The 13,739-nt window shown below is 41.0% G+C and overlaps 1 protein-coding gene across 4 annotated transcripts in view; it reads right to left on the minus strand.

The window, feature by feature from the left end:
- Window positions 1-9,261: 9,261 nt before the first annotated feature.
- The window catches only part of cog6 (component of oligomeric golgi complex 6), a 32,726-nt gene continuing 28,248 nt past the window's right edge, over window positions 9,262-13,739 (minus strand). Inside the window, exons 19-20 of one of the 4 annotated variants that reach the window (XM_034701446.1) lie at window positions 13,269-13,455; window positions 9,262-9,947 (exon numbers count right to left, since the gene is read on the minus strand). In XM_034701446.1, the coding sequence (XP_034557337.1) occupies window positions 13,308-13,455 (148 nt within the window). In that variant the 3' untranslated portion in view covers window positions 9,262-9,947; window positions 13,269-13,307. Of the gene's footprint in view, window positions 9,948-11,031; window positions 11,468-11,916; window positions 13,456-13,739 lie in introns of those variants that run through there. The other 3 variants (XM_034701448.1, XM_034701445.1, XM_034701444.1) reach the window with 3 other exon arrangements.

Genomic DNA, 13,739 nt, shown 5'->3' on the forward strand with positions numbered 1-13,739 from the left:
ACAACCAAGTGTTACACACATTAAAGAGGTGGCTCAGGTGTTACACTTAATGTAATGTTCTACTCATCCTTCAGAGTTTACTAATCATCCCACACACAGCTCCAGGCTAGACAGAAGAAAACAGGCCTGACCTGCACGCTGGGACTCACTTTGACTGTCAGTTGGCAAGTCCAGACAAAGTCATCTGTAGCCTGGCATCTCGCGGGGCCAGAGCGCTGCATGCAAGGTGTGATCCGGACCTGCTCCCATGGGTGCCCCGAGCCAGGGGGAGCAGGTGGAAGGTTTCAGCTGCCGGTGGGATCCCTGAGCTAATCAGAGGAGTGGAACTCTCGCTGTCTACAAGGAGGGCTGGCTTGCTTCTAATAGTTGACTTAATGGCGACACTTTTTCTACTTTCATCTGACGGAAAGTGAAGACAGTTCATTGACTTTGAACCCACTTTGACGACTTTCTCAATTTTTGGCCTTCCCTTCAAATATAAATTACAGACTGCAAAATTCAGTCATAGATGTAACATCGTTGTTTCAGGCAATCGTTGCGTTACTTCTTGCCATTTATTGATCCAAATGAAAAAACAGGTACAGACAACTTACTTTGAAGGTGATATGCGTGATGAGGGTAACAGTGATGTCTATGATTGGCAGTGAAAACCGTGTGTTCTTCCTGTTTCCAAGATCACCCTCTTCAACTGTGCCCCTTTTGCAGGATTTACCTGCCCGTTTACCTGAAGTGCCCCTTGTGGTGATTGTGTGAGTGGCAAAAACAAAAAACAAAAGCAACACAGGTAAAATGGCTTATAAACATGTTTAAATTAGTGAAAAATTAGCGACAGTGACATGAGGTTTGATATCTATCTAAACAGCACCTTATTACCAGTCTTTGCAACGCCAAACTTCTGGATTCAGATTCATGTCCATGAGACACATATGACCTGTGGACGAAGAGAGACTTCTTATTTATAAAGCTTTTTCACCTTCATTGGACAGAACAGCTGATGAGACACAGGGAATGTGGGGAGTGGAGGGTGAGGGATGACATGCAGCAAAGGGCTGTGGCCAGGAGTTGAACCAGCAACCGCTGCAATGATTACCACTGCACTTTATATGGGGGGTGGGATTTGACTACTAACCCAAGCCAGTACCCCAGAGTGCAGGGGGCATATAAAACTAACATATACACTACCAGTCAAAAGTTTGGACACACTTTCTCATTCAATGTTTTTTATTAATTTAGTTATTTTTAACATTGTAGTTTAATACTGAAGACATCAAAACTATAGAATAATCTGGTTTTGCAATAATCTGGATTACAACAGTAGTCAAATAGGGCTTTCCATTGTGTGCTAACCCTACATCTGAACAACACAACTGATGGTCTCAAACACATTAAGAAGGCAAGTCATTCTACAAATGAACTCTTGACAAGGCTCATGTTAATTAGAAACCATTCCAGGAGACCACTTCATGAAGCGGACTGAGAGAATACCAAGAGTGTGCAAAGCTGTCATGAAGAAAAAAGGGGGCTACTTTACAGAATCTAAAATATAAATCATATTCTGCTTTGTTTAACACTTTTTTGTGAATTAAAGCTGGGGTTGCTAATCAGATTTAGATACATTTTTTGTTATACTGGTTAAAATGATCTTTATGTCCTGATGGCAATCAATACATAATGTGTTCTTAAAAAAGAGCGAAGAAAAGCTGCTATCTACAGCCGGAGTAAACCTGGGAAAACACCAACCAATCAGCCTTTTTTGGGTGCCAAAATTTTAAACCATTCAAATCCCATCCTGCTGTTCTGCCCGCCTCCTGCGCGTACATTTCCCCGGCGTGCACTCTGAGTCCCCGTCTCCTGCCTCTGCTTCCCCTGACTCTACTGACTGCCCCTCTCGCTCGACCTCGGGCCTGTCCCCTCTGACCCGATGAGGTGCTTTGCTCAGGACTGTAGTCCGGATCAGAGTCTAAAAAGCTCACCATCATATGGTCGCAAGTCAGCGGCGCTCGTGCATGTGAGCGGGGGGTGGGGGGGGGGGTGCTACATTCAAATTCATGCCAGTTTTCCGAGACTGCCAACCCCAGCTTTAAATAATTCCATATATGTTCTTTCATAGTTTTGATGCCTTCAGTATTTATCTACAGTGTTTCAAATAATTAAAATAAATACAAACCCTTGAATGAGAAGGTGTTTACAAACTTTTGACTGGTAGTGTACATACTGAAGTCAGCTTCATGGATACGCTGTGAAACACTCTGTTTTACTGTGTGTAAAATCATCCCTGCTGTTGACCTGCAGCCTGCTGAGCTGAAACCAGTCGCACAGTCAGAGAGGAAAATCTCCTCTCACCCGACTCCTGACCGATGCAGCTTCAACTGGTGGGAGTAGATCCTGAACTGGGATCCACCTGCTCAGGAGCGGTTTCATCATTAGAACACACCAATGCAGCAAATTTAGACTTGCTCACTGATTGGTATGACTGTAATACAAACCTGCTGTTACATGCTGTTGCATAATGCAGCATTTTTCTTCCCCTGATGAGTTTGACTCACTGTTTCTTTATCTGTTTCTCAGTAATCTGGAGAAAACCGAACCAGATGACCCAGTTTGAGGACTGGACCAGCAGAAAGGAGGCTGCACCATATGGCCTCTCTTCAGTTCACGATCTCTCTCATATCGTGACGGCAGATGCAATCCGAGTGGTCTGTTTCGCTGACTCACATGTTTGGACCACCCACGTATGAGAGCGCTAAGCTAAAATCACACACTGTTTCCACGACAACCAAAATTTATACCGTCAAAACAACTTTTTTCTTTCATCTCACACACAAAAAAATGTAATTAGAATGTAGCTCCGGGACTCAAAAGGTCATAAATTCTGCATTTCTGCAAAGTTTGAGCACATCAAGTATTACACAGAGCTTATGTTGCTTTCTTCGGCAGGATTGGACTTTGTTTAGCAGGTAAACTTAAATCCAACTCAAATACTGGATGTGAGACTTTGAAACTTTGAAAACAGATCTCGTTGATAACTTGGCATGTTGCCTGTAAGGATGTTTAACCCAGTCAAAGGCAAAAAGAGCACAAATCCTCATAAATCAAACTGCAAGACGAGTGGAAAGTGCTTTGTTACAGCTTGATCCTCCATTCTTGCATTTTATCTAACTTCCTACGGTGATTTCCTATTTCAGGTCAAACACAGCTTCCGACTTCTTGATCAATGTGGAGCATTTCATATGCCGGAGCCAAGATATCACTTAAGAGAAAGTCAAGACCTTTCAGGGTATGAATGGGAGGAAATGGCTGGAGAGTTTACCCACCATGCCACTCATTTAATAATAACACCCTTTCTTTGCCCCTAGAGCTTGTTTTCTCGGCATGGATTTGATTTAAAAACTGACCGTTTCAAAAGCTTTCTGTGGAAACTTTTCAGATCTCTCTCTCTCCCCCTCTCCTCAGTGAAAACAGGGCCTGATCTGGCCCCGGCCCCCGGCTTGTTGGGACAGCTGCTCAGATGATCTGGGCTCTCTGCAGGTTCTATGATTCACTTTCTGAGTCAACACCACCAACTTGAGCTTCAACTTTAATGCAGCCCTGATTCATAGGCAGAGTACTGGACGATTACTCAATGTGATGGGTACAGTATAAATGTTCTGTGCAAATATAACACACATGCACTGTTTTTAAAATTACATTAGAGACAAGAAATCTGCACATCCTCAGTAGTTACTGAACATGTCCCCGTTTTCATCTTGCCAGCGGGACCTTTTTGCTTCTTATTTGTTGTCATGAGATTTGTGTTTTGAGAGTTACAGTGAGATAACAAGGAGTATTCTTCAGCCTTTGGTTCATAATTATTAAGGTTCTTGTCTTGGGACACAAAAAGCAGCTGCTACAGCTGACAGTCGTCCATGTGAGTTCTATTACCTCCAAAACAGGCAATTTGTGATGGGTGATTTTTTTGTCTTCCCCTATTGCTGCTGCAGCTATCTGGTAGGTTTGGTCATGTTATGTTTTTCCTTTGACTCATTTATGTCTTTATGACTTTAGGTTATATGAAACTTTGGACTTGAGTGTCACTTGTGGGTATCTTTCTGCACAGTTTGCATTTTAGAAGTAAATAAACATACATCAGTGTTCAGATATAACAGCTCCTTCAACAGGTTGATAAGAAAAATGAAGGAATTTTACAAATTGAATGTCTGAGATATGTCTGAAGTGGATGTTTCATTAAAGTTATTCTGTGCTAATGCTATATTGAAGGCTTCACAACGTACATTCATCTGAAAGCTCTGAAAAGGATTTGGCAAACATGCTCTGTTTGTGCTCCAGTTTTTGTTCTCCAAACACCCGGGAGTCAAGTGATGCAGCAATTTTTGTTTAAAGATATTAATAACAGTTTGACCCTATTTTAAGAAGCTTTCATTAAAGTCAGGTGATATAAAACGTCACCCAGACTCCTCACCTCATTCCCTACTTACTGCTTAACCATTCATTTTCAGTAAAAATAGCACAGGACTCATCTAATCCCTGATAAACACTGACACTTAGCACAATATGTTGGCCGGTTTGCTGCAGCATGAAGAATATGCATTTATACTTTTGCCATGACACACTTCTCTTCCCTCGTTATATAACTGCAAAGAATGTGAGTGGTGACTTGAAAAAAGCGCACTAGTAGTAGTGTGAGAAGAACCACTCCTTTTTTCTCTCTGTAGGGAATTACCAGAAAAGCTCCCAGTCACACCCATATGATGAGGGAACGGGTGAAGGTTTCTCTGTGGCTGATCTGGCTTGCTCTGGTTCTGCTCCTCACCCTGGACTGAATTAGCCCGCTCGTCTTTCAGCCGGCACCTCCCTTACCAGTCTAGCGTGGAGAGCGCGTGTGGGCGGGGACGGATTAATGAAGCCAGGCCAGTAGTTTTCGTCCGAGCCACTCCCAGTCTGCGTAGAAAGCCACTAATCACCGATCTACCTCTGCAGACAGCTTCGAGCTCACTACTCATGCTAAATATTATTGTTGTGAGTTGTAGGTCTAGTGACTCACACTTTCCATTGACATCTTACTCATTCAGCCGCTACAATGGGAGGAGTGGTTTTGTGCTGCCACAGTGATAAACACGTTCCCACACACTTCTCCATACAGCCTGTTCAACTGTAGATCATTCCAACATAGTTCAGTAGAGCTCTACTCGAGGGTAACGTAACATCTGTGAAGACTGCACTCTCTGCAACAGCACCATACTGTCTCTGTGGACCATACTGCCCCCTCGGTGTAGCGTATGATTTGCTTGTTTACAATGAATGCTAGCTGGCTCATCACAATATCCATCAGAAATATACTGGTGGACGGCCAAACTGTAGATTGTGTGTCACTAGGTCGTGTTGCAATGGTTTATCAAACAGATGTAGTTATCGTTACCTGACTCTGTTGTTAAATTCTAGATTCTGATTGACAACACTGTCAAAGTCTCACCGTCCAAAAGCAGCACTATGGACAACCTGGTCACAAACATCATATCAAATCAATCCATGGAAAGAAGTCTGACTCCTCTGTCTGTTGACACTGTGGAAAAACATTAGTTTCCATCAGCATCTGGAGCCATTTAAAATCTAAATCGGGCCAAACAACATGGAGGATATTTATCATTTGGATGCTGCAATCCGGGCAGCAACAGCAGAGCCGATGAGTGCATCACTCAGTTGTTGATCACTACTTATCAGGGTAATACAATGTTAAACTCTGTGACTTTCGCCTCATATATGTGCAAAGGTGTGCCAACTGCAAAGTCTTGACTGGAAGGAGAGCTGACTGAGGATAGAAATCTCAACTTTAATATTCCTGCAGGAGCCCCGTTCACCTCACTAACGTTACCTTCAATGACAATGTTTGAGAAGGGTCTTGAAATGTTTACTTTATTATGAGTCATAAGAAATAAGCAGGCGGATGTTTAAATGTGACCATGAATTGAAATGTGTTTTATTCCTCTGATTGATAAGCTGATAAGAAGCGCTACCAACAGAGGAATAGGAGGTACTTTTTTTTAGCAGGCTTCTGCTCACCCTGTTGGGATTCTAATTCCTATAACCACCTGCTCACTACACATTATCCCTTACTTAGATTATTGGTAGACTACTTTGGATTTGATACTTCTGATTGACTGAGAAGTTTAGATAGCAGCTCAAATTCTCTCATTTGGGATTCCTGAGTGTGATCAATGTCTTGTTTCGTTTCTTCCCTGTGAAGATAGTCTGAATATTTTAGGGTTTTCAATTTTTGGGATACTTCATAACCTTGTATTTACTTTTGGAAAACACAGATCAACACAAACAAATTAATGGATCACAGCCATACTTGCTTAAGAGGAAGTGACTAGAGCATAACATTTTACAGAGAGATGAATGATATAAAATAGGATCCTACAGTAAGTGGTGTAAAGACAAGGTGAGCAAAGATACATTAATACCTGTCATGCCAAGACAAAAAGACAAAATGCACAAAACAAAACAAAAATAAAACATTGCATCAAAGCTGTTTGATTATAAAGAAATAGAAAATATAAAAGATCATATGAAACATGACATATAACAGAAACTACAGTTGAGCATCACTGTTGAATGATTTGTGTGTCAGAGCTGTAAAATGTGTGAAACTGACTTTTAAAACCCAGATATCTCATCACAGTGAAGTAAATATTGATTTGTTACAGCCATCTGACGAGCGAGTCGAATGTTAACAGACACAGTTTATTCTATAAACATGTAATCATTCTATTTTCAAAACTACACCTCCCACCTTTAAGCTGTTGCTATGTTGCTGCTCCCTGCTGTTAAGGTTAACTTCTACTTATTGCTTGTGTGTCACTCGCTAAGCTTTCTTGGTGTATGTGTGTGTGTGCATGTGTATGTGTGTGTGTGATTGAGTGCACACTATGGGGAGTCAGCATACAGGCCTACTTCACGTGGTTTGGAAGGTGAAGGGCTATTAGGGGAAAGGTGAGTATGGGACTGCTGCTCTGGGTTACTCAGTAACAGGGGCTCTCTCTCTCCTTCCCCTCCAAGGCCTCTGGTGCTGTTCCTGCACAACCAGAAACGACCCCCCCCCCTACACACACACATACATACATTATGGCATATGGTCTTGCCTAGTAGCTTTTGTGCTTTCTCTTAAATTAATAGTAATGCAGCAATGGTATAGTTCTCATATTTAGTTCATCTTTGGAAAACAAAAATATATGTATAGATGTCAAAACATGAAATTGTCCAAAGGTGTCATTCAAGATGCAACAACAACAAAAACAGGATAAAGCAGCCTCCGTCTCTAAAAGAGTGAACAAATGTGGAACAAGCTGTGAATATTACTTGTTGTTGGTTTTTCTTTAAGAGGAATGAAGGGGTTAATTCATGCAGATCTTGTGAGATAGCCTACATATGCAGAGATAGTGTGACTGATGTTAGGATGAGATGCAGATGCTCCACTTCAAAACTCACACCACAGGGATGGAGTATAGAACCAGAGCGGACGTTGCCCTCTTTGACTGGATCACAACCTCCCAGCATTGCATCACCTTCCAGGCATCAAAACACAACCATGTGTAATGCAGCTCCAGCCTGTGCTCACTGCAGGGTTTGTTTACTGTCCCCCAGCAGGGACACATGAAAGTAGGATGACCGGGTCTGAGGCCCTGACCCCGATGACAAGAATGGCCCTTATAATTGGTGCCTTTCTTCCTATCTCACACACACACACACACACACACACACACACACACACACACACACACACACACACACACACACACACACACACACACACACACACACACACAGAGCCCATTTCGCCTCAGAATGGGAGTCACGGGACTGTACTTTGAAGAAGCGCACAGCACGGCCACTTTGGGACCAAAGAGAGCAGAGACAGGGCTCTCTGTGTGAGTAATGATTGACAGCATGTCGTATTAGTCACAGAGGTATTAGTCATGCTGAATTTGTTACATGTTCTTGTTCTCTCTTCTGTTGGTGTGAATTGATCTGTCTGTCTGTCAGGTTCAGGGATTTGTCGTGTTCTGGTGGAAAACCTGATGAACTTTTAAAAAATTGCAAAAAACACTTCTTAATGTTCATCAATTTAAAGTATTCTTGATTTATTATTACAACTTTTCAGTGAAAAGTTACAATAAATTTACACTTTGGACTTGTATTAGGTTCCTCTTTATCTTAAACTTTGTCAGAAATACCGTGCTTAATGGTGATGACAATCCAACAACAACAAAGAGGAAATTTTGTCAAGAGGGGAAACAATATCGGAAATCACTGAGCATGTTTGTGTTTTGTTCAGGAATCTTTACAAAGCGTTCATACCAACACAAGCAAACATGCTTCTGCTGGGAGGAAGCTTACACAATGAAGTATCACAGCCACACGCAATACTGTACAAGGATTCTGGGGCACCATCGGGGGGTCCAACCTTCTCCAACAGCGTGAGGGCAAGGCAGCTCCATCATTGGCTAATCTTTGGCCGGAGAGAGCCAGTCATCTCTGCGCTCTCCTCTCATCCCACAACTATCCAAACACAGTGCTGTTAGCCTCTCTGATATGCTTTGTTTATCAGGCCACCTGGACATGCATCTGGTCAGCCAGGGAGTATGCCTGTCAATAGCAGGGCCAGATGGACGTGCATTAATAACTGCGTGTCAAAATCACGAGCTGCGAATGCTGACTTTGAGGCAGTTTTTTGAAGTTTGTGAAGGCCTGTGATTGTGGTGTGTGCACAGAATGAAATGCTGATGAGGACAATGGGAACAGCAGAGGATCAGAAAATAAATTAATTACTGTGCACTTGTGTTTCAGGTCAGTACTTCACAGTGCCCCCCCTTCCTGTGCTAATAGACAAATTACATAATGGCCCCCAAAGAGTGGGCGAGAGAGAAAGGTTTGACATAAAGTAACCTCTTCTAATAATGAAAGTGATGTGGAGTACTAATGATGGGTGGCATTGATATAAAGCAGGAGATATTTCAGCCTCACAATAAGATGGATGACCAAGCCTAGTGCACAATGCATGGAGAGCCTGTTACATAATAATGTCTTTATTCTAATTGGCTGTATTAGAAATAGAAAGGATGAGGGTCTGGACTCAAACCAAGAATCAGCAGCAGAGATGAAATCTTGAAACGACATTCTCCAAGTACTATTTATTTATTTGATTCATTTATTTAAAGGGACAGTGCGTATTAATGAACATTTCAGCGTTGCATGAATGTAAATATGCCAGAGTTATTTTCATCAAAACAGAGTTCATAACAAACAATCAAGATGAATAACAGGTGATCAGGTACTGAAGCCTCACTGATGAAGTAGGTTTGTGTGAGTAAACAATGACGTTTAATGTTTAACAAGGGGACAGGGAATTATGCAACTGTTAGTGATCTGCAGGTACAGCACAGTTTGTGATCAAAACAGATAAGACATTACCATCGGTCACCTTACAGTGTTCTTTCTCTGTAGTTTAGAGGCACAAAGTCCGGCATTACATCACAGGTTTCTTAACAACTTCCTATCGGAAAGGACGTTATCTTTGCTGGAAGATTACAGCTATGAGGCTGAAATATGCATTTTGCTTGTATGATGATGTCACTGGAAGAAGCAGCAGGTTGCAAAGATTTATACAACTTTCTTTACTAAACTTAACATGCTCTAAATTCTGTTTTTAGACAGTCATTTATCCTTTCAGCTTGATTTTGACTTAGTTTTATTAAAAAATGTTCTATAAAACATTTCATTTATTATAATCAAGCATTGTTACTCCTGTACATCTGCATATACTACATCAGAAATGTGTGAATTTTTACCCCTGGAGATATTGACTGCAGAAAGACAAAACAGAGGACACATTTTTCAAGACCTCTGGTGTTCACTCCTCTCCAGCCTTTGGGAAGGTTTCTAGAGGAAACCTATAGGGGTGGATACAGATATGCATTGGTCTGTGGACATATATTACTCTGTTGTGGTCTTTGTCTTGTAAAATGTTGTTGTGAGTGTCTGTACATGTGAGGCCTCACTTTAGAAAAATTAAGGAAAGAAGTAAAAAACAAATAAATAAAAAGAATATCTGTATTAAAGGTTCAGTTGGTAGGAATGGGGTAAAAAATTATACTTTTTTTTGGGCTGGGTTTGGGAAAAAAGTCATTATACCCATCGGTGCTCATCAGTAATTAAAGTAATTTGAGATTATGGCGAAATCTCTGTGTTTTTTAATGCCTTTGTATCAAGCAATGTTATTATTCCCCTCGTTCCCGTTATTACGGACCAATCAGAGCTACTCTCGGACCCTCTGTCCTGATTGGTCGAGTGGCAGCCCCTATTACGTCGCCCTGATTGGCTGGGAAGCCGGCACTACTTCCTCAAAGAACGTGCACAAGAAGTAGGGGAAATCTGGTGGGGAGGCGTAGTGTTGACATTCAAAATCACTCCCTGAACTGATGTTTATATCACAACTACTAACAGCAGTTACAGCCAGCTAAAATATAAGTTATGATGAAGTACTTCTTGAAAAAATTTGAAATAATCAAATATCAAATTACACATATTCATTGATTAAATTATTGTTGCAGTGATGCATCATTTGAGTTGTGAATTAAAAATGTATGTTATTCTAATTATTTTATCAGCTTACTTTTATTTAAAGAGGGCTTTTTTTTTGTTTAAATGTGTATTTGTCTGTTTTTGTTTCATTTGTTTGTTTGTTATGGTGTATATATGTATAATGGAAAAGGTAAATAAAAAATGAAATATATATAAAAAAAGAAATGTGGTGTGAGTACGGCACAGTATCTTGCTGTTCAGAAAAGTCTCAGTTTAAATGATGAGAGTAAGTATCTGCTGAGCTGGTGTATCAACAACATGAGGGCAGCTTTCATTAGACATCAGAGAGGCTTCAGATGTATGGAGAAACCCCTTTTAAATGTCATTTGCCAATAGTTACTCAGTTAAAATAATGAACATTACCACAAATATTTATTTCACTTTGTTTAATTTAAAAAAAAAAATAGATGAGGAATGCAAATAAAAATAATAAAGTGACTCATTTAAATGCGTGTTAGAATTAGTCAAAGGTGAAATAAAGCATATCCCTTCATGCATAATCCCTGAGTGTGTCCTCCATTAGGACTACATAAAATTGTTTCTCAACTTCCACACATCAGAATATCGTCACCATGTTTTGACAGAACCTCCTCCTTCCTCTTGTTCAACCAGTCAAAAAGTCTTTCTTCGAAGAGCTGGTGACTCATTTCCAAGCGATTAAGCAACGCATGACATTTCTAAGCATCAACTTGAAGAAAGAGCAACATCAGTTGAGTAAGCGTGCAGTAAGACGTGTGATTTTTGCAGTGGCTGTGCATATTTTTTAAGTCGCTTTTCTTCAATGCTGGGGCGAAGGGTAAGACTCTGGATCGACGTTATTCGCCCACTCCTGCAACGAGAAGGGGAAACTCAATCGTGCTGGTTTTATCCTTTAACCCAGATTCCTGCTGGACTCGTGCTTCAGCAGGCAGAAGCTTGGTGACCGCTGTCATATGGAGCGGAAGATGAGCTGAATGTTTGTCACCCTGCTCAACACTACCTGCCTCTAAGTGATGACTCCATCACCTCTCACATCTGCTCGCTCATTAATATGAACACGGGGAGGAAAGGCTCTCACGTGCTGAACTGATGTGAAGCTGAGAAAGTGGAGGGGGCCTGCACTGTGTGTTGTTACACATGAACAATATGTTGTTATTTAATAATCCTGCTTTTACCTTCTGCCAGAGTGCTGAGTAAAAAAACACTCAAGAATCCAGCTTGTATCCGAGCGAGCCAAGCAGAATTGGACGACAGAGCTGGGCTATTTAAAGGATTGAAGAGAGCGTCCAGATGCTGGACTTGTGGTATTCCATTTATTCCCAGTACTCAATGTCCTGGCCAATGATATCTGAGTAACATCCGGTGCGCTGGGGAAATCCTGGGACTCAGTGCTGGTAGTGCTGCCAAGATCAGGCCTGCTGCCATGAACCTTGATGTCAGATAGCAGAAATGAAATGCTGCCTCTCAGGCCAGAGACTAAAGCAACAGACACGATCAATAATCACTTATCTTTACTGTTACACAGGTGCTTTATTGGGGATGATGTGGGCCAGTTGGTGTCAGATTCTCATAGATGTGATATCAATAGTGCACAGTGATATCACTTTCCAGTTTTAAGGAGCTTAGATTTTCAGAAGGATTAAAAACACCTCTGAATTGGGATCAATATTACTTTGTGTATTTTAAGATAACGCAGTGAATCAATCATTTTGAGGATCATCCTTTAGAGTCTGGATTATTGGATCAATTTTTAAAGTGTTCCCTTTGAAAGGTCTTGATTTATGACTCCTTAAGTTGTAATTATTGTCATTTTATGCATACCTTTAATTTGAAGGATTACGACTACGTTAAATGCTTTTATTTTGAAGTCACCACTGCATGAGCAAGGGAGAAGTTTGATCAGTTGAAAGACTAGATAAATAAAAATGTGTCATTAGAATACATATAAGATAATTTTAGAGGCTCTGCAAACAGTGAATAAATTCTCCACCCAACAGCACAATGACTCATTCAAAGGTTGGATTTATAGTAAATGACTAAATCCAGCCTCATTATCATCTTTTTTCACCTCTGAGTCAGCAGAGTACACATTTTTTTGAACTGTTAAACAAGATGGTACGACAGATTTTCCACTTTATGTGTCCAACTCAACTCAACAGTTGAGCTTGAAATAATCACAAGGTCTGTGTAAAAGCTCCTGAGGTCTCTCTTGGTATTGAGGCTAAATTTCCACTGCCCACTGTCAGGAGCAGAAAAAGGAGACAAGTCTTTCAAATTCAGTGTTTTTAGTTTTATGTAGTGTTCAATATTTCAGATTAAAAGACATTGTTTAGTACAATTATAGGCTCCACACAGAGTACACGATGTAATAACAGGTAGAAAAGAGACGCATGTGCTTTACAGAGAGAAAAACAAGCAGAGTGCCTGCAGCAGGGAAATAAGTGGATCATAAATATACATTTATATATTTAGATTTCAAATGTTCTCTCTCCTGACACACAGGAGTGTTTCTCTTTGAGGCCACTCACATCCCACATTTCCCGAAAAGAACCCCACCTTACAGACTTCTCTTAAATACATTTGTGTCATTATACTGTACAAATTACACCAGTCTTTAAATAACTGCAGACTGTCCTTCACTGGGGGCTCACCTCATGAGTTCAAGATCAACCAGGTTGGATTAGAGTGCCTCAGGACAGTAAGGTCTGAACCTGCTGAGGGGATCTTGGCACCAGGTTCTCTGGGTCTTTGTAGCTGTTTGCTGGGCTGGTCAGCGCCGTGTAAACCTCTCCATAGGCTCTGCACACCAGCTCTGTGGACTGTCTGAAAATCTGCTCCCTGCACAAACAGACGAAACTCTTCAGATTTCTCCACAAACAGAATCAAAAACAGTGCTGAATGTGTCACTCAGTTTTAATATTTTAGTCTAAATCAGTCATGAGAGCTCTGCAGTAATTGGTCACTGATAAAGAGCTGAAATAAATCAGCCATGAGTAAGAATTTGTCCTAATTACTTTTTCTGTTCAGTGACCACCGTGTGCCCCCACTGTGTCAAAACAATGAGTGGCAGTATGTGGTGCACACTGCCATCTATGGATACTTTTTACATCAATAATGCACAA

The sequence above is a fragment of the Notolabrus celidotus genome, chromosome 14 (assembly GCF_009762535.1).
Source record: "Notolabrus celidotus isolate fNotCel1 chromosome 14, fNotCel1.pri, whole genome shotgun sequence".
NCBI classification, from domain to species: domain Eukaryota; kingdom Metazoa; phylum Chordata; class Actinopteri; order Labriformes; family Labridae; genus Notolabrus; species Notolabrus celidotus.